Source organism: Grampus griseus (genome assembly GCF_964374135.1).
Source record: "Grampus griseus genome assembly, chromosome: X".
Lineage (NCBI taxonomy): Eukaryota > Metazoa > Chordata > Mammalia > Artiodactyla > Delphinidae > Grampus > Grampus griseus.
Genome location: NC_138999.1, coordinates 83,072,205 through 83,094,653, shown reverse-complemented (window position 1 = coordinate 83,094,653; position 22,449 = coordinate 83,072,205). Strand labels below are relative to the sequence as shown.

Below are 22,449 nucleotides of genomic sequence, written 5' to 3'. Positions count from 1 at the left end.
TCACCTTCCTCCCCACAGATACATCAGAAATACATCTACACGTGGAACAACTCCTACAGAACACCTACTGAACGCTGGCAGAAGACCTCAGACCTCCCAAAAGGCAAGAAACTCCCCACGTACCTGGGTAGGGCAAAAGAAAAAAAGAAAAAACAGAGACAAAAGAATAGGGCCGGGACCAGCACCAGTGGGAGGGAGCTGTGAATGAGGAAAGATTTCCACACACTAGAAGCCCCTTCATGGGTGGAGACTGTGGGTGGCGGAGTGCGGAAGCTTAGGAGCCACGGAGGAGAGCACAAGAACAGGGGTGCGGAGGGCAAAGCGGAGAGATTCCCGCACAGAGGATCGGTGCTGACTGGCACTCACCAGCCCGAGAGGCTTGTCTGCTCAAACACCAGGGTGGGCGGGGCTGGGAGCTGAGGCTGGGGCTTCAGTCTGAGCGCAGGGAGAGGACTGGCGGGGAGAACACACCCTGCAGGGGGTTAGTGCACCATGGCTAGCTGGGAGGGAGTCTGGGAAAATGTCTGGACCTGCTGAAGAGGCAAGAAACTTTTTCTTCCCTCTTTGTTTCCTGGTGCCCGAGGAGAGGGGATTAAGAGCTCTGCTTAAAGGAGTTCCAGAGATGGGTGCGAACCGCGGCTAACAGCGCGGACCCCAGAGACGGGCATGAGATGCTAAGGCTGCTGCTGCAGCCACCTCTGAAGCCTGTGTGCGAGCACAGGTCACTATCCACACCTCCCTTCCGGGGAGCCTGTGCAGCCCGCCACTGCCAGGGTCCCAGGATCCAGGGACAACTTCCCTGGGAGAACGCACGGCACGCCTCAGGCTGGTGCAACGTCCTGCTAGTCTCTGCCGTCGCAGGCTCGCCCTCATCGTGTCCCTCCCTCCCCCTGGCCTGAGTGAGCCAGAGCCCCAGAATCAGCTGCTCCTTTAACCCTGTGCTGTCTGAGCGAAGAATAGATGCCCTCCAGCAACCTACACGGAGAGGCAGGGCCAAATCCCAAGTTGAGCCCCGGGAGCTGTGCGAACACAGAAAAAAAGGGAAATATCTCCCAGCAGCCTCAGGAGCAGCGGATTAAATCTCCACAGTCAACTTGATGTAGTACCCTGCAGCTGTGGAATACCTGAATAGACAACGAATCATCCCAAACTGAGGAGGTGGACGTTGAGAGCAAGATTTATGATTTTTTCCCCTTTTCCTCTTTTTGTTAGTGTGTATGTGTATGCTTCTGTGTGAGATTTTGTCTGTATAGCTTTGCTTTCACCATTTGTCCTAGGGTTCTATCCATCCGTTTTTTCTTTTTTAAATAATATTTTTTCTTAATAATTATTTTTTATTTTAATAACTTTATTTTATTTTATCTTACTTTATTTTATTTTCTTTTATCCTCTTCCTACCTTCCTTCCTTCCTTTCTTTCTTTCCTTCCTTCCTTCCTTCCTTCTACTTTTTCTCCCTTTTATTCTGAGCCATGTGGATGAAAGGCTCTTGGTGCTCCAGCCAGGAGTCAGTGCTGTGCCTCTGAGGTGGGAGAGCAAACTTCAGGACACTGGTCCACAAGAGACCTCCCAGCTCCACGTAATATCAAACGGTGAAAATCTCCCAGAGATCTCCATCTCAACACCAACACCCAGCTTCACTCAATGACCAGCAAGTTACAGTGCTGGAAACCCTATGCCAAACAACTAGCAAGACAGGAACACAACCCCACCCATTAGCAGAGAGGCTGCCTAAAATGATAATAAGTCCACAGACACCCCCAAACACACCACCAGACGTGGACCTGCCCAGCAGAAAGACAAGATCCAGCCTCATCCACCAGAACACAGGCACTAGTTCCCTCCACCAGGAAGCCTACACAACCCACTGAACAAACTTTAGCCACTTGAGATAGACACCAACAACAACGGGAACTACAAACCGGAAGCCTGTAAAAAGGAGAACCCAAACACAGTAAGATAAGCAAAATGAGAAGACAGAAAAACACACAGCAGATGAAGGAGCAAGATAAAAATCCACCAGACCTAACAAATGAAGAGGAAATAGGCAGTCTACCTGAAAAAGAATTCAGAATAATGATAGTAAGGATAATCCAAAATCTTGGAAATAGAGTAGAGAAAATACAAGAAACATTTAACAAGGACCTACAAGAACTAAAGAGGAAACATGCAACGATAAACAACACAATAAATGAAATTAAAAATACTCTAGAAGGGATCAATAGCAGAATAACTGAGGCAGAAGAGCGGATAAGTGACCTGGAAGATAAAATAGTGGAAACAGCTACTGCAGAGCAGAATAAAGAAAAAAGAATGCAAAGAACTGAGGACAGTCTCAGAGACCTCTGGGACAACATTAAACGCACCAACATTCGAGTTATAGGGGTTCCAGAAGAAGAAGAGAAAAAGAAAGGCACTGAGAAAATATTTGAAGAGATTATAGTTGAAAACTTCCCTAATATGGGAAAGGAAATAGTTAATCAAGTCCAGGAAGCACAGAGAGTCCCATATCGGATAAATCAAAGGAGAAAAACGCCAAGAAACATATTAATCAAACTGTGAAAAATTAAATACAAGGAAAACATAGTAAAAGCAGCAAGGGAAAAACAACAAATAACACACAAGGGAATCCCCATAAGGTTAACAGCTGATCTTTCAGCAGAAACTCAGCAAGCCAGAAGGGACTGGCAGGACATATTTAAAGTGATGAAGGAGAAAAACCGACAAGCAAGATTACTCTACCCAGCAAGGATCTCACACAGATTTGATGGAGAAATTAAAACCTTTACAGACAAGCAAAAGTTGAGAGAGTTCAGCACCACCAAACCAGCTTTACAACCAATGCTACAGGATCTTCTCTAGGCAAGAAACACAAGAGAAGGAAAAGACCTAAAAAAAACAAACCCAGAATAATTAAGAAAATGGGAATAGGAACATACATATTGATAATTACCTTAAATGTAAATGGATTAAATGCTCCTACCAAAAGAAACAGACTGGCTGATTGGATACAAAAACAAGACCCATATATATGCTGTCTACAAGAGACCCACTTCAGACCTAGAGACACATACAGACTGAAAGTGAGGGGATGTAAAAAGATATTCCATGCAAATGGAAACCAAAAGAAAGCTGGAGTAGCAATTCTCAAATCAGACAAAATAGACTTTAAAATAAAGACTATTACATGAGACAGAGAAGGACACTACATAATGATCAAGGAATCGGTCCAAGAAAAAGATATAACAACTGTAAATATTTATGCACCCAACATAGGAGGACCTCAATGCATAAGGCAAATACTAACAGCCATAAAAGGGGAAATCGACAGTAACACATTCATAGTAGGGGACTTTAACACCCCCCTTTCAACAATGGACAGATCATCCAAAATGAAAATAAATAAGGAAACACAAGCTTTAAATGATACAATAAACAAGATGGACTTAATTGATATTTATAGGACATTCCATCCAAAAACAACAGAATACACATTTTTCTCAAGTGCTCATGGAACATTCTCCAGGATAGATCATATCCTGGGTCACAAATCAAGCCATGGTAAATTTAAGAAAACTGAAATTGTATGAAGTATGTTTTCCAACCACAATGCTATGAGACTAGATATCAATGACAGGAAAAGATCTGTAAAAAATACAAACACATGGAGGCTAAGCAATACACTACTTAATAATGAAGTGATCACTGAAGAAATCAAAGAGGAAATCAAAAAATACCTAGAAGCAAATGACAATGGAGACACGATGACCCAAAACCTATGGGATGCAGCAAAAGCAGTTCTAAGAGGGAAGTTTATAGCAATACAATCCGACCTTAAGAAACAGGAAACATCGCGAATAAACAACCTAATCTTGCACCTAAAGCAACTGGAGAAAGAAGAACAAAAGTACCCCAAAGTTAGCAGATGGAAAGAAAGCATAAAGATCAGATCAGAAATAAATGAAAAAGACATGAAGGAAACAATAGCAAAGATCAATAAAACTAAAACCTGGTTCTTTGAGAAGATAAACAAAATTGATAAACCATTAGCCAGACTCATCAAGAAAAAAAGGGAGAAGACTCAAATCAATAGAATTAGAAATGAAAAAGGAGAAGTAACAACTGACACAGCAGAGATACAAAAGATCATGAGAGATTACGACAAGCAACTCTATGCCAATAAAATGGACAACCTGGAAGAAAGGGACAAACTCTCAGAAATGCACAACCTGTTGAGACGGAACCAGGAAGAAATAGAAAATATGAACAGACCAATCACAAGCACTGAAATTGAAACTGTGATTAAAAATCTTCCAACAAACAAAAGCCCAGGACCAGATGGCTTCACAGGCCAATTCTATCAAACATTTAGAGAAGAGCTAACACCTATCCTTCTCAAACTCTTCCAAAATATAGCAGAGGGAGGAACACTCCCAAACTCATTCCACAAGGCTACCATCACCCTGATACCAAAACCAGACAAGGATGTCACAAAGAAAGAAACCTACAGGCCAATATCACTGATGAATATAGATGCAAAAATCCTCAACAAAATACTAGCAAACAGAATCCTACAGCACATTAAAAAGATCATACACCATGATCAAGTGGGGTTTATTCCAGGAATGCCAGGATTCTTCAATATACGCAAATCAATTAATGTGGTACACCATATTAACAAATTGAAGGAGAAAAACCATATGATCATCTCAATAGATGCAGAGAAAGCTTTTGACAAAATTCAAGACCCATTTATGATAAAACCCCTGCAGAAAGTAGGCATAGAGGGAACTTTCCACAACATAATAAAGGCCATATATGACAAGCCCACAGCCAACATCATCCTCAATGGTGAAAAATTGAAAGCATTTCCGCTAAGATCAGGAACAAGACAAGGTTGCCCACTCTCACCACTCTTATTCAACATAGCTTTGCAAGTTTTAGCCACAGCAATCAGAGAAGAAAAGGAAACAAAAGGAATCCAAATCGGAAAAGAAGAAGTAGAGCTGTCACTGTTTGCAGATGACATGATACTATACATAGAGAATCCTAAAGATGCTACCAGAAAACTACTAGAGCTAATCTATGAATTTGGTAAAGTAGCAGGATACAAAATTAATGCACAGAAATCTCTGGCATTCCTATACACTAATGATGAAAAATCTGAAAGTGAAATCAAGAAAACACTCCCATTTACCACTGCAACAAAAAGAATAAAATATCTAGGAATAAACCTACCAAAGGAGACAAAAGACCTGTATGCAGAAAATTATAAGACACTGATGAAAGAAATTAAAGATGATACAAATAGGTGGAGAAATATACCATGTTCTTGGATTGGAAGAATCAGCATTGTGGAAATGACTCTACTACCCAAAGCAATCTACAGATTCAATGCAATCCCTATCAAACTACCACTGGCGTTTTTCACCGAACTAGAACAAAAAATTTCACAATTTGTATGGAAACACAAAAGACTCTGAATAGCCAAAGCAATCTTGAGAACGAAAAATGGAGCTGGAGGAATCAGGCTCCCTGAGTTCAGACTATACTACAAAGCTACAGTAATCAAGACAGTATGGTACTGGCACAAACAGAGAAAGATAGATCAATGGAACAGGATAGAAAGCCCAGAGATAAACCCATGCACATATGGTCACCTTATCTTTGATAAAGGGGGCAGGAATGTACAATGGAGAAAGGACAGCCTCTTCAATAAGTGGTGCTGGGTAAACTGGACAGGTACATGTAAAAGTATGAGATTAGAACACTTCTTAACACCATCCACAAAAATAAGCTCAAAATGGATTAAAGACCTAAATATAGGGCCAGAAACTATCAGACTCTTAGAGGAAAACATAGGCAGAACACTCTATGACATAAATCACAGCAAGATCCTTTTTGACCCATCTCCTAGAGAAATGGAGCTAAAAACAAATATAAACAAATGGGACCCAATGAAACTTCAAAGGTTTTGCACAGCAAAGGAAACCATAAACAAGAGCAAAAGACAACCCTCAGAATGGGAGGAAATATTTGCAAATGAAGCAACTGACAAAGGATTAATCTCCAAAATTTACAAGCAGCTCAATAACAAAAAAACAAACAACCCAATCCAAAAATGGCAGAAGACCTAAATAGACATTTCTCCAAAGAAGATATACAGACTTCCAACAAACACATGAATGCATTCTCAACATCGTTAATCATTAGAGAAATGCAAATCAAAACTACAATGAGATATCATCTCACACCAGTCAGAATGGCCATGATCAATAAATCTAGAAACAATAAATGCTGGAGAGGGTATGAAAAAAGGGAACACTCTTGCACTGCTGGTGGGAATGTGAATTGGTACAGCCACTATGGAGAACAGTATGGAGGTTCCTTAAAAAACTACAAATAGAACTACCATATGACCCAGCAATCCCACTACTGGGCATATACCCTGAGAAAACCATAATTCAAAAAGACTCATGTACCAAAATGTTCATTGCAGCTATATTTACAATAGCCCGGAGATGGAAACAACCTAAGTGTCTATCATCAGATGAATGGATAAAGAAGATGTGGCACATATATACAATGGAATATTACTCAGCCATAAAAAGAAACGAAATTGAGCTGTTTTTAATGAGGTGGATGGACCTAGAGTCTGTCATACAGAGTGAAGTAAGTCAGAAAGAGAAAGACAAATACCGTATGCTAACACATATATATGGAATTTAAGAAAAAAAAAATGTCATGAAGAACCTAGGGGTAAGACAGGAATAAAGACACAGATCTACTAGAGAATGGACTTGAGGATATGGGGAGGGGGAAGGGTAAGCTGTGACAAAGTGAGAGAGTGGCATGGACATATATACACTACCAAACGTAAAATAGATAGGTAGTGGGAAGCAGCCGCATAGCACAGGGAGATCAGCTCGGGGTTTTGTGACCACCTAGAGGGGTGGGATAGGGAGGGTGGGAGGGAGGGAGACACAAGAGTGAAGAGATATGTGAATATATGTATATGTATAACTGATTCACTTTGTTATAAAGCAGAAACTAATACACCATTGTAAAGCAATTATACTCCAATAAAGATGTAAAAAAAAAAAAAGAACCACAGCTCATCGGGAAACCACGGGAGGCCAGATTCAAGGAATGCAGACCCTGCACATACCCTGATACTTACTAGCAACGCTGCCCTTGAACCATTGCTGTTAAAGTCCTCACCAAACTCCTCTAGGATGGGACACACAGTTTTGAGGGGCATGAGCCTGCTGTGTCCCCCTTTGCCTGGCAAAGCAATAAAGCTATTTTTCTCTACTTCACCCAAAACTCTGTCTCCAAAATTCGATCCGGCACCAGTGCACAGAGGCCGAGTTTCAGCATCACTTCCTGTTGTTTGAACATAATTCAATAATAACTTATTATGGGGAACACTTCCTTGAAAAATTCTATGTGAGGTGTTATTGGTAGAACTAAAGATATTGCATTTTGTTTCCTGGTTCTAGTTATTACTAGACTTTAATGAGAAAAGTAGGCATTGAACTGATTTTGTCAATATTTTCAGTGTTAGGTATTATGTTGTCTTAGATTTCTAAAGGGCAATATCCAGCTTGCCATAAACAATTTTGATAACTTTGAGAAATATCTTTAGAAATATTTATGATATCCTAAATTTTTATAATATTAATCTAAAATGTGCACCCATTTAAAAACAATTTATACCAGTAGGCATTTTTCTCATGTTGGGGAATGTGGGTTTTCTTTAAACCATGGATGCCATCATTACATATTCCTTTAGTTACTTATGATATAATATTTAGCTTTTTTATACAAGGAACAATCATCTCAGAAAAATAGGGCATCTACTTCTGGCCCAAAATAAAAACAGTCAAACAGAATACCACAGTTGATAGGTGACATCGTTTTCTAAAGAAGAATTAAATGATGTCTGTATAATACAGTAAAGTCTGCTCTCCGGCACAGCTGGGGAATGAAGTATTCTGGTCAAATATTCTGCTTAATAGAGTTACCATGTATTTTACATGGATTGCCTATTTTCAAAGAGTTGCAATAGCTCAAAATAAACCTAAGGCTATGTAGCCAGGGTGGTCCCATCTGAGCTCAAAGGGAATTATCTGGATGTGTGTGATTAAATAGGGGGAGGTGGTGGGCCCTTAGGGCTCTATCTGCATGAAGGGATTTATGCTGGTACTTCATTTATCCCTGGCTTCTAGGAAAAGCAAGATACCTGCCTAGGTGCCTGAACAAAAGTGAGGAAGAAGAGCAATGGAGGGGATTATGGTTTTAGGATCCCCTTTAGGTCTCTAGGACTTCAAAAAAAACTTTTAAGCCTCCAAGGAGAAAGGGATCAGAAGAGATGAGAAATAAACTTTTTAAGAAGGGTCTCGGGAAGCGTGGCTACGTATGCACTGAGCATAACCCCACACTCAAGTACTGCAAGGATTGATGGCAAAATTGGAGCAGCAGGAGACTGCAACCTTGGCCCGGATGTGGCCATTATCATTGAGGGCAACTCAAGCAGCTTTGCCAGCAAAAGGCATTCAGCAGAGGGGAGCGGGAGCTGCAGGAGGACAGGAAAGGCAGGACTTTGTCTATTTTGTTTAATGCTATATTCTCATCACCCTAGAATAGGAGGCACTCAAATATGTGTGGGCAAATGTCAAGCAGTGACTATAGATAACACATGTTTGAGCCCATATGAGATGACTCCAGATGTACTTGTGGGAGTGGAGACTTTGCAGAGAGCTTGAGTCCTGCCAGTGGGGGTAAAGAAGAGACAATCTGGGATATCTGGATTATTGTTACTAGTGTAAACATCTGAATTCACAGGTGATGAGACAGTTAGCTTACAAATAAAACTATATTATTTCAAGAGGCACATCAGGGTCTTTGCTGTTTCTCAGGGGCATCTTCATAATATTAATTACCATTTTATTGGCAAAGCAAGTATGCATCAACTTTTGAGGCATCTAATAGAGATTTTGGATGATGGAATTCTAGATAATAGAGTTTATATTACTGATTAAGACTTCTTTGCTCAAGAACATATTTGGTTTCTAACATAAGTCCACCATTTTTACAATACTGTACTAAAGTTTCCTTTAAATGTCAAGTGCTTCGTGAATTGAAGGCTTAAAAATGTTTCAAAATAACTTAGTGTTCTTGGATCAGGAATTATATACACAGTCTTTTTATGCAAAAATTCATCCTCATTTCTTTAAAGGCAAATTGCCTTTAATGAATGAATAAAATGTTCTCTATATTATCAATTTAGCCTTTGAGTGCAGATGCAGATGCTCACCTTGCTTTCCAATTATAGTTTAGATTTAGACATGATTGAGTCCTTGTAAAGAGGAAGATGGCTTGAGGAAAATGAGAGCTTCTCAAAATTAAGTATCTCCATAAGCCAAAATGGCTACAAGGAGCTTTCAGATAAGGTTAGATTTTAAAAGAACAATTACTTAAGACAGAAGGAAGAACATCCCTAACTAAGAATTAAGATAAGAGCGACCCTGGTTGTCATAACTCTCCATGCTGCACTAGCTAGGGAGCAATTAACACAAGATGACAATCACACATTTGCCTCCGAGCCTTCATTTACTGAGCCTTGGATACTGTGCTCCCAAAGTTTCTCTCTGTTGTAAGAGGCTCAGGTCCTCTTAGGCACTTACTGCTGTTTTGTTCTGCTGCCTCCACTGTCAATACTTGACTTTTCCCAGTCTGGAAGGAGAGTTCAAGTGATTATGGCTTATTCAGCCAACCTTAGGATGGTCTGGGCTTTAAGTAATCTTAGTTCTTTTGATTTTGTAAACCACATTAATTTTCAACAGTTTAGATTTTATCCTGAGGACACAAGTCATTAAAGAATCATAAGTTAGGAAAGTAACATTATCTTGTTTGTTTGTTTTTTTAACTTTTACTCTGACTATAATGTGGGGAATGGATTAGAAGTTAGAAATGGTAGGAGAAGTAGGCAGAGAGACCAGTCAGGACATCATTGTAATTAATAGTCCAGCTGAGAGATGGCAGGGGCCCAGAACTAAAGTAGCGTCAGTGGGTTTGGAGAGAAATGAGTGAAGTCCAAAAATATTTAGGAGGTAGAAGCAACAAGACTGAACAATGGCATAAAACGCCATGATTTATAGATATCACTTAGCCTCCTAACACTTAGCCATTTTAACGCTCATCTAAGAGCTGTTGAAAAATTGTTAAAGTCTTGATTTTTAAAAAAAAATTCTTAAAGTTTAGTTATCAAATGAACAGTAGCAAACACTTATTTTGTTGAGGGGAAATCTGCTAGCCTGATTAACAGTAATGGTAACATTTTCTTCTTAAGTTAGGCCAATGGATCTAATAATCTTATAAAGCCTTGTTCCTCTATTTCTAGTATATAAGATATAGAATGAGGACGCTCACACAACAAATATTTACTGAGTGCCTGAGTAACAGATTGTTCTTTAAAAAAACAAAACAAAAACACACAGAAGCAGCAGGAAACTGACAGATTTAAAAGAGAAAAGAAATATTTTCTATAATTTATTTGGAGCTATGAAAGTTATTGAAGTATATAGTACTTGCCTCAAACACTTTCCCAACAGCTGAAAATAATTTTTATGCCTAAGCAAGATGCCGCATGGTGGTGAAACACACAAGGTTCACTGATTTTGAACATTCTATTCCAAATATCTTGAAAGAAAAAAGACTGTGCAGTCAACTACTAAATGACTGAAGCATAAAGGAGAATAAGCAAAAGAGATGTTTTGATATTATGTAAATCTGGAATTTTTCTTCTACAAAATATTCAACTTAAATTTAGGGATTATTAATTAACCTTGCTTATATTATAAGCAGTTTTTAAAACTCTCTTGCTCTCAGAGAAGCTAACTAGAAAGAGAATCTTAATTCTGAATTTAGAAATGTTTCCAATTACATATATCTTCATGACAATATATAGGGCATTCAACTGAACATCTTCAATATCCTTATTAGTTGAGTAATATGTAATATGAATGATAATGAATAATTTATAGAGCAGCATCTCATAGAGATTGCCGAATTTTGCTTTCATTCATTTGAATGTGATTATTTTGAAAAAGGTCTTAATCCATAATGTCAACCCTTTTTGTTTATTTACATTTGCCCCATCTTTTAGAGGTTATCTCTTTCAGGAAGATTATTTTGGTATCTGTATTTTGTTTATGCTACACATGCCAAATAGATCCCCCAAGATGAAACTCTGAGCTCATTTGGAAGTAATTTTTGGTAGCACATGAATCAGAACTCTTATTTTCTTCTCAGCACTACTGGTATTTTATTGCTTCCATCTATAGTCCAATATGCTTTTAAGCGCCAAGAACCCTGGGGCCAAACACACAAAGCACTAAGAAAATGGGAACTTGTGGCGATGACAACTTTTGTCTCTCTTTCAAGGTTCTTCCCTCCCCTGGGAGAGTGAAATCACTTTAAGCTCACTATGAAACAGGGACATGGTGAGCATAGATGATTGACTGAAGTTGGTGATGTTGATTTAGGAGTCTTCGGCTTATAGGTCAGGTGTAAAACCCTTAAACCTACTTGTCAAAGTCAGCTTGTCAAAGTCCTATGGATTTTTCCAGACTGTCTAAATGTCACTTTCCCTATGAAGGCTTCTCTGGCCAGCTCAGGCAGGGTTAGGCAGCCCCTCTTTTGTATTACGATAGCACCCTATGGCAGCACTTACCAAACTATATTGCATTTGTCCGTTGCCCTCCACTCATGGATAGAAACCATTCTCTTCCTTTTGTCTCTGGACTAAAGCATTACCAAAATCAAGTTGGTTCTCAATAAGTAATAATTGAATGGACAGGCAGAGAATGGCTAATAATACTCTCCATCTGCACAACATAGGTTATGAGGTGTTTTCACATCGTGGTGAGGAAGCCATGGCAGGAATTATCACTCATATTTTAAAAATGAGGAAACTAACGCCCAGAGAGGTTATGTGACCAACTCAAGTACGAAACAGCTAAAAAGTTGCACACTACTTCTCATGACAGCAATACTAAAATACTAAAATACCAATACTAAAAGTATTGGTAAATAGAAGTGGTAGCAGTAGTATTCTGTAGGACAGGTGGCAATGGCTGGCCAAGACACAGTGTAGGAGCTGGTCACCTGTTTTGAAAGCTCCCAAATTCTTAGCAGGTTCTCAAGAAGTTAACTTAAATGCACACACAACCGGGCTTCAGAATGTCAACTTATTTACAATGAGAATGATTTGTGACAAATAATTTCCCTGTACTCAAGCTACACCCACAGTGAAGCCAGTAGACAAAAAGATATATCCTGTTTATGTATGGAATACAAATGACTCTCTGAAATTCCCACCATGACTCATAGACTCTAAAGAAGTTCTTTGAGATCAGTACTGTAATCCCACCATTTCCTAACTAACTAACTAGCTAACTAGCTAGAAAGACAAATGACTTACCTAATCACATAGCTTGTTTGTGAGAGCACCAGGACATAGAATCAGTTCTTCTTAACAACAATATCCTTACCTTTTTAAAACTAAGCTATGACTGAGAAGTAATACAAGTATAGTTCTTAGCAAGGCTTCTAAGCATCTGGCTAATAGGACTAAACATAGGCTTTCACACAGGAATTATAATTAAACAAATGCTACAACGCGAGAGAAGTACAGCAAATTCTACTCTATGTCCATGTATTGGGGAGGTAGGGGGCACATAATATGACAGGCAGTGTTTTAGGATCCCATTTATGTTAAAAACAAGGTCCTTTTTCATAGAGATTGACAATATTAATTATATTTATTTATCTCTATTAACCCATAGACATTGATGCTACCAAAAAAGAAAATCATTGGATTTATCTTTTCCGTGTCAACTGAAGTGTATTTTCTAGTCCCCGTCCCTTTTCAACATACATTTTTTTTTTCTTTTTGAAAATTATCCAAGTAAGTATAACCTGGGTGTGTTCCTAATGTCTAAGTTTTGAAAAAGCCACTCATTGCCAGTAGAATATATTTTGCTACTTATTGACCAGCTAAAAAGTTAAATATGTGTGTCTATTAAGAGGCAAAGACCTAAGACAAAAATCAGCTAATATTCTCAGCAAAAAATAACACAAATGATCATATTTATGAAAGTTTCTGGTTTAGCTTCTATTTTCAAAGCCAGGGTGTACTCTCGGTTGTCTGTCCTAAATCAGTAGATGAAAGCAAGTGCTTTCCACAAGTATATTTGTATTTCATAGACTGTGCAAATCACACCAAAATCAAATGATTTCATGGAGCAACACCATCAATTAAGAGAGAGAGTCTTATTTAGCGAAGGATTGCTTTGGGGATAGAAACATACCTCTAACTACAATGAATTAGTTTGTTGATTGATCTTCCTGCTGGGGATAATTGCTAGAATTCCTTCTTTAACATAAAGGGACTTTTACCTGTTTGATATCAACTCTTGTGCATATCTTTCTGTTACTATCATAATCGGAGACTGTGCTCTTCTATGCCTTCACTGGATGCAGAGAAATATTCCCACAGCATTTATACAACAAAGCTTTTGCTTCCCTCTAGCATCATAACTGGCACCCTGATGATCGACCTCCGATTAATTCTAACGTTTACCATTATCCTCAAGAGTTACAGTTTGAAAAAGGAGAGCTCACATTCTGAAAGAAACTTTAGGTATTCCAGGTCATTTATTGATATAGAGTCCAATTTAGAATCAGTTTCTCATCTAGACTATGAAAGAAACTTATTCATCAGTCACAGCATTTTAATGTATTGAGTAAAAGATGATTTTAGATGTTAATTTTTAATCTAGGTCAAATTATAATATTATGCTGTATAAAAAATCAGGGTCATTTGAGTACCAATTCATTCATTTTCTATAAAATTTCAGCAGTAAAATTCCCATGTGTTCCTAAAGTTGAAGATAATTCATTTAGGTTCCCATTATACATTAAGCCAGCCAACAATTTTTAATCCATGTCACAGGTATAAAATATCTGTCAATTCCTGTTAAAGGGCTATAACATGAAATCAATATGGTCAGTAGGTATGTAAAATAAAATGCCTATGGAAGAAATTATTTAAAAGCAAAAGCAACAGGCCTTGCAAGGCTTTAAGACGTATTACTTACCAGGAACAAAGTTTGGAAGTTGCTGAGATCACCGAAAAATTCTTCTATGCTCACTGTCTTAGAGTCAAAAATAAAGTATTCTCCAAGATTCTCATAGAGCTTTATCATGTTGTTGTGCATGGTGAGTAGTTTTTCATACTGTTCTCTGGCACTCTTTGTAAAGCTGTAGCTTTCTGTTAAGGAACATGATCCAATAGTACCTCAAAAGCAATCATTAGATGTTAAGACTGAATTATAACATTATTTCTGTAAACACTTCTGCATTACTTTGCTCGGGTTGCCATGACAAAATACCACAGATCAGGTAACTTAAATAATGGAAATTTACTTTCTCACAATTTTGCAGGCTAGCAATACAATATCGAGGTGTCAGCAAATTTGCTTTCTTCTGTGGCCTCTTTCCTTGGCTTGAAGATGGCTGCCTTCTCCCTGTGTCCTTACCTGGTGGTCCCTCTGTCCGTGTTGTCTGTGTCCTAATCTCCACTTCCTATGAGGACACTGGTTATATTGGATTAGGGCCCACCCTAAGGACCTCATTTTAACTTAATTACCTCTCTAAATGTCCTATCTCCAAATACAGTCACATTTTGGAAGTTTTGAGGATTAGGGCTTCAACACATGAATGGGGGGGGGGGACACAATTCAGCCCATAACAACTTGCTGGAGTCATTATATTGGTCAGTGAGCTGTGAAAATCTATAAATGAGGCAGAACTATTTAATGTATAACCATGAAGAACATATTTGCTAAAACATGTTTGATAAATGAAAACACAGAAGTATAAACACCAGAAAACTGCCTCATATCTTTTTAGGAGGGAGATAGGGTAGAAACAAACAGCAATGAAAAACTTAGGGAAAAAGAAGTATGTATTTTCTTTTTTTAATACATATTCTATATAGATGGAGAGGTTACAGTGAATTCTATATATAGGTTATGTATCTATATGTGTGTATATATACATATACACATATATACCACATGAGGAGGGGAAAAAGAAGGAGAGAGAAAAAGAAGGGAGGAGAGGAAGAGCTTTGGAGAGGGAAGGACCGAGAGGGGAGAGAGAGGTGGAGAGAGATTCTGCTGTAGCTCTAGAACCTTAATTGCCCAAAGGGCTTGTTCAAACCCGAATGCTGTTTGCTGAGTCTGAGCCAATGGGCCTGAGGATTACAATTTCTAACAAGTTCCCAGATGATACTGAGGCTGCCAGTCCAGTGTAACCCAGCAGGACCCAATGAGGCCTTCCCATGACAGACCCCTCCTCCATATCTTCTCCTTTAGCTCCTTTCTAAGTGCTTAGATAACAGTATCTGATGCACATTTCCTCAGTTGTTTTACAGATGCTAAAACCCCCACCAAATGGAAGAGGTTAACTACTTGGTGACCTTGAGCACATAGCCCTGCAGGCCTACTGGAGCCTGAGGATTGACAGTGTTAAGCCCTGTGACACCACCCTGTTACCTCACCACCAACCAATCAGAGAACTGTGCACAAGCTGATCACATACCCTGCAACGCCCCTCCCTCACCTGGTCTTTAAAAATTCTTCCCTGAAACCCTCTGGGAGTTTGGAGCTTTTGGTCACAAGCTACCCACACCCACTCTCCTTGTCTGGCGCCTATAATAAATGCTGCACTTTCCTTTACCACAACCTGGTGCCAGTAGATTGGCTTTACTGTGCATGGCCAGAGGACCCAAGTTTGGTTCGGTAACACCAGGACTACACTTTCAGCAGTATACTCCAGAAAATTATTTATCCCAAAATTAATTACATCACTGTTTTAAAATTTTTATCAAAAAAGTGATAACAACTACCACTACTACCAAACAGAAAATGAACCAGGTATGTAAATGTGTCTGACTAAATGTATCTCATTATGTGTAAATTTATAGAAAGAAATTATCAACTTTATTCCTGATTATAGAAGATACAGATATAGAAAATTATCTCTTTAGGTGACTTAGAAATATAAAAACGTAAGTAAACTAAACTTTCCAACAACTCAGTGTTGTGAACTTTTTGGGACATTTCCTTCTGGTCTTTCTTCTATGGCTGAAAGCTTTTGAATGTTAATCGATAAGAATGCTTCAGAAAAAGGGCTTCCCTGGTGGCACAGTGGTTGAAAGTCTGCCTGCCGATGCAGGGGACACGGGTTCATGTCCCAGTCTGGGAAGATCCCACATGCCGCGGAGCGGCTAGGCCCGTGAGCCATGGCCACTGAGCCCGCGTGTCCAGAGGCTGTGCTCTGCAACAGGAGAGGCCACGACAGTGAGAGGCCTGCGTGCCCCCAAAAAAAGAATGCTTCACAAAAAGGTAAGTAGACTAACCATGAAGAATATAAAGGAAAGCAAATCTACCTTTTACAATTAAGTCTATTAAAAATCAATAATGATCACAGAAGTAAAATGTCTTTAAATGTAAAGGTACTAGACTTGGACTTGTTAAAAAAAAGAATAATAGCACAGTTTGGGGTGTGCTACTTTAAGATCTACTACAGTGTATTCACATTTTGTGATAGTATTATTTTATCAGGTACTGATAACTGTGTCTTGAAATGCTGGATTTTATAAAATTTTCTGAATTCTTCAGTGTGTTTTATCATAACCTGGGGCCAAATTTATTTTCCATGGGAACACAGCTCTAGTTTCACAATGGAAGTCAGTGGGGAAATCAGACCATTTCTGGAAAATTACTTTGCAGCTGACACTTACAGGATACAGCAGGATTTTAAAAGGGAGATGCTCCCCTTCACAGGCTCCTTCTTATGCTACTTAAGTATTAGCATTCACATTAGCCACACAACAACCTCTTCCTTGCTAAGGAGTGACATTAAATCTTTCAACCCTCAAGTCCATTTTGCTGTCAATAGACCTGAAAGAATTAATGCATTTCTGACTTATTCTACTTGCTTTTTACAAACAAAAGGGTTGTATGTAATGCTACCTACATATTCTGATTTTACCTCTGAGAATATCATATTTGTTTGATTTTTTAAATTAATTTATTTATTTTTGGCTGCGTTGGGTCTTTGTTGCTGCGCGTGGGCTTTTTCTAGTTGCAGCTAGTGGGGGCTACTCTTTGATGCAGTGTGCGGGATTCTCATTGCAGTGGCTTCTCTTGTTGTGGAGCATGGGCTCTAGGCGCATGGGCTTCAGTAGGTGAGGCTCGCAGGCTCTAGAGCGCAGGTTCAGTAGTTGTGGCACATGGGCTTAGTTGCTCCGTGCCACGTGGGATCTTCCTGGACCAGGGCTCGAACCCGTGTCCCCTGCATTGGAAGGCAAATTCTTAACCACCTGCCACCAGGGAAGTCCCTATTTGTTTGATTTTTAAGTGTGTTGAACATCCTGTTTGAGAGCTGCAGAAATAAGACAATTCTCTTTATTTCTCAGCACAGAATAAAAGTTAGATTTTTGTTTTCTAGTCTCTCTTGCCTAAATAAAACAGGCTCGTGCTAGACTTGCTAAGAATACACGCTTTGCAAAGGTCACTTACTTATATTCTATTTGCAGCAAGGTACTAAACTGTGTATATTTCAGAAGGCTCAACACCTGTACAACACACAGAAAAAGCCAAAGATAAAAAAAAGGCAAAAAAACTGGACATTTACCATTTATCATAACACAATTTTTCACCAGCTAAAATATGCCCATGTGGTGATACACAATTTCATAAATTTGCTCTCCTAGAAGAAAAACTGATTTCAGAAATTCTGTCTGTATACCAAAGTGAGAAAATCTGAAAAATTCTGGGAATGGTTTCGCTTAGAAATAACAAATGGAAAGCATCCCAGTCTCCAAGTCCTTTACTTCTCTTCACAGTGATTACTTTGTAAAAGGGATACAGGGCATGAGTCAGCACTGAAATCTTTCACAACAGCAACCCTGTCACCAAATCCTACTTGGGATTCTGCAGGTGAAAAAGAACTGGACACCATCATTCCTTTCCACCTCTTTATTTCATTTAAGACATTTTTTATTTTCTTTTTTTGAGCAACCACTAAACGCAAGATACTGGTTAGTATTATGCTAAGCATTGTGCTTGATACAATGATCATTAAAGCTTAATCCAGGGCTTCCCTGGTGGCGCAGTGGTTAAGAATCCACCTGCCAATGCAGCAATGCAGGGGACATGGGTTCGAGCCCTGGTCTGGGAAGATCCCACATGCCACGGAGCAACTAAGCCCGTGCACCACAACTACTGAGCCTGCGCTCTAGAGCCAGCGAGCCACAACTACTGAGCCCACATGCCACAACTACTGAAGCCTGCACACCTAGAGCCCATGCTCTGCAACAAGAGAAGCCACCTCAATGAGAAGCCCATGCACTGCAACGAAGAGTAGCCCCCGCTCACCACAACTAGAGAAAGCCCATGCACAGCAAGGAAGACCCATTGCAGCCAAAACATAAATAAATAAATTTATATAAAAAAAAAGCCTAATCCAGACCCTGAAGCAGTTTATAATCTAATATTACAAATAATTCTACTTATTAATTTGCATTTGTACAGGACTTTACCATTTACGATATACTTTTCCTTCCACTATGTTCCATATCCTTCATAACAACCTTGTCAAAAAGGCAGAGAAATACCACTATTCCATTTTTAGAGCTGTGGAAACTAGATAAAAGGCACTCATTTTATCAATAAAACTGTAAACATAATAAATTACATCCTCCCCCCCAAAAAAAACAAAGGCACTCATCGATCTAGGGTTAGAATGTAGTGAAGGTGAGCAGATGTGCCACCCCAAAATATGCTTCTTTGGCATAGATTATTTTGAGCTGATTGAAAAACAGCAGACACAGGAAAAGCTCTGAAAAGAGTAAAAGTTACCCATTTGAAAGGGAAATTTCCATTTATAAAGGAAATCTCCATTTGTAAGGGTGTCTTCCTCTCTGTACCAGGAAAAGAAGGAGGACACCAGAGAATCAAGGGTATCAGGAGTATCACTGGTGAAGTTGCAGATTTAAACCTGCAGAACAAACCTTATCCTTGTGTATGGTGCTTTTCCCTGTAACCCTCTCCCCCATTATGGGTGTCCTCACATCTTTTATTTGTCTTTAGCTGAAGATGGTATTTAAGCTGGTGACTTAGGCTACTTCGGGGAGTTACTCATTTTTCTCTGAGTATCTCCCAGGTACACATGAGGTATTCAAGTTTATTAACTTCTCTCTGGTTTTCTCTTGTTATTCTGTCTCGTATTACGGGGAAGCGGTGGTGGTGGTGGGGTTGGTCCTCAGCCAATTACTCAGTAGGGTACAGAAACAATTATTTTTCCTCCCCTATAGTAGACATCATGATAGACGCCTGCATGATACTAGTCTAACATTCTTTTCACATGGTAGAAGTGTACTATTTATAATGACAATGTACCTTCATGCTGCCAAATCCAACATTCACCCCCTGTCCTCCTTTTGATGTCTCAGCCACATCTGACACATTTAGCCACTCTTCTTAGTTTCTATGACACACACCCTCATGTTTAAAATGTTTTTCCTCTTACCTCCTCTCCTTCTCTGGCAACTTCTATAAAATGTTAGAGTACCCTGAGGGCTTGGTCCTGACTCCTCTGTCTATAGTCTAACTGACCAGAGCAATTCACATGACTTTAAATACCATCTATATTGATGACTCCCAAATTACTTGTAGCTCCAGTCTCTCCCCTGAAATACTTTTATAATCAACTGCCTGCTTGTCATCTCTACTTTTTTTTTTGTTCATGGCATCTATTGGTATATCAAATGTAAATCCTCTCCTGCAAACCCTCTGACAGTTTCCCACAACACTTGGAATAAAATCCAATTTTCTTCTCAGCGTTTATGAGGCTCTACATGATCTGGCCTTTACCCACCGCTGCAACCTAATCTCACCCCATTCTCCTTCTTAAGCACTATGCTGAGCCTCATTAACCTTCTTTCTCTTCCTTGTGCCTAGCAAGCTCTCATATCCAATTCAGGGCCCTTGCACTTGCTCTTCTTTCTGCCTAGAATGTTTCTTTTTCACCAGGCCATTCAACCTCAGCTCAACTGCCACCTCCCCAGAGAGGCTTTCCCCCAACCATCCAGTCTAAAATGTCCACTCCCATCACTATTACTCTGGCCTATTTTATTTCATTCTGAGAACTTATCACTATCTGACATTATCTCTTTTATTTATTTACCTGTTCATTGCCTATGTTTCCTCACTTAAAAATATAGCCCAGGAGAATAGACCTTCCCTGTCTTGTTGACCACTGACTCACTGAAAGCAGCTCTTTTGCCCCTTTCCTGTTTGCCCGTTTCTGTTCCCCTCTAACCTTAAAAGAACCTAATTATAAGAATGAGATCACTAGGTAATTTAACCTAACTCCTAACTTATGCTCTCCTGAATGCACACCACACCTTGCCTGACCTGTTGGTTCTTTTCCTAGAAAAAAAGCAGTAAGAATGAAGAACTAAGTAGTTAAAGAATGACTAGCTCTCTACCCCCAACGGCCCCCTTAGCAATTCTGCAGGCAGATCACACAGGCAAGATACCTTCTGAAGAGAGAGTCAGCCCCTCTGCACACAATGGAGAATGATGCAGAATCCAACCTCCTGCCTTGATGATTCACTGAGATTCTTCCTCCTTTTCCCCTTTAAAAACTGTCATGGCTAAGCAGAATCTTGGGAGTTGGTCATGAGTCCACCTTTTCCCCAGATTGCCAGCTTTTCTGATTAAAGCACCTTTCCTTTCTACTGACACTTGCCTCTTGATCATTGACTTTAGAGTGGTAAGCAGCCGAACCTGAATTTGGTAACATCATCAGCCCCTAAAACACGTAGCAGACATAGTAGCAGTGAAAAAATAACTAAAATCAACAATAATAATAATGATCATTATACCTAATCTTTTATTTATTTATTTTTGTTTTAATTTACTCTGTGGGAGTCATTGTGAACGCTTCCCATGGATTAATGCAATTAATCCTCACAACTGTTTTCTGAGGTAAGAATTTACCCAAGATCAGACAGCTGGTATGTCACAGTAATGGGAACAAACTGAGAATGGGTCCAGAACTCATATTCTTAACAACTATGCTATAGTTTCTCAAGAAATATTTGGTGAAAGAGAAAAGTCTCATTATAACATCACATTGGAAGATGCGCCATGGGTTTGACTTGGGTACTTGGGAAACTAAAACCCTTCTTATACATCTTAAGATAAACCAATTTCACAACAAACCTTATTGATACAGAATATTTTAATAGTGATTTTCTGAATACTTGAGAAAAAAATTTAATCCCCTCATATTTTCATCAATCTTTACATTTTAAATTCATTTTTAAAGGTAGACTTCAATCATACTGATTTTATTTTAAACCTATATATGTAATAGAATATATTTATCAGTAGAATGATGGTCTGTTTAAGTTGTTTGTGTAATTAGACCTAGATGTGGCCCTAGTAGATACTTTAGTAGATAACATTTTAAACTGGGCATTTTATTTATCTCCCATAATAGAGACCTGAAATTGAAAATACATTTTAAAGGAAATAAGTCTTAAAGTTATCTTCTGGGATGCCTGGTAAAGAAATAATTTATTAGAAAATGTATTTTATGAAAGGGTATTTGGTGGCTCATGGGTAGTTTTCATCCTAGAGGCCAAAAGCCACTTTCTTGTCATAGAGATACAAGGCATCCTTATAGCTGCCTACAGAATTCTGTTCTATTTATAATGTAAAGTGCATATAACGGGATTGTGCCTACAGAGAAGAGGGAGAAAGTAGAGATTTGAACTGAGCAGCTGCTTCCTATTTGGGAGTATTTAAAGCTTCATTATAAGAGAGACTTTAGAAAATATGTTGTAGACTCTTGTGATGGACTTCTCTGGGCAAGGCAGCCTGCCCTTAGCTGGGTTGTGAGAGCACGGAATGAGAAGCCAGTGGCCATGTTTAGGGTGAAATAGGAAGGACAGTTATGGGTACACCATGTAACTAATGCTAGAAGCTCTTCTGATGCCTTTCCCTGAAGAACTATTGAAGAGAATGGTGAGAGCAGCAGGAAAAGGCCATTTGCTCCTGGATGCCCAGATTTCTTGGCCTTTAGTGCCACAGGAGATGGTGACAATGGCTGTATTGGTATCAAAGAATAAGGTATTTTGTGGAAGATGATTAGACTATTCTGGGACCAAAATGTAGACTGACCTCTTCCCACCTGCTTAAACAACCTTGGGAGTCCTTGAAGTATTGAGAGAGAAGAACCCTGGAAAACAATGATCTTTCCAAGATGAAGTTCAGAGATAGGGGTAATTCATAGTAATTTAT

At 39.1% G+C, this 22,449-nt stretch overlaps 1 protein-coding gene across 1 annotated transcript in view; it reads right to left on the bottom strand.

Annotated features, from left to right (window-relative positions):
- The window catches only part of DIAPH2 (diaphanous related formin 2), a 628,603-nt gene that overhangs the window by 221,979 nt on the left and 384,175 nt on the right, over positions 1–22,449 (bottom strand). The window contains exon 15 of the mRNA XM_082646850.1: positions 14,164–14,328. Coding sequence (XP_082502976.1) covers positions 14,164–14,328 — 165 coding nt within the window. The remainder of the gene's footprint in view (positions 1–14,163; positions 14,329–22,449) is intronic.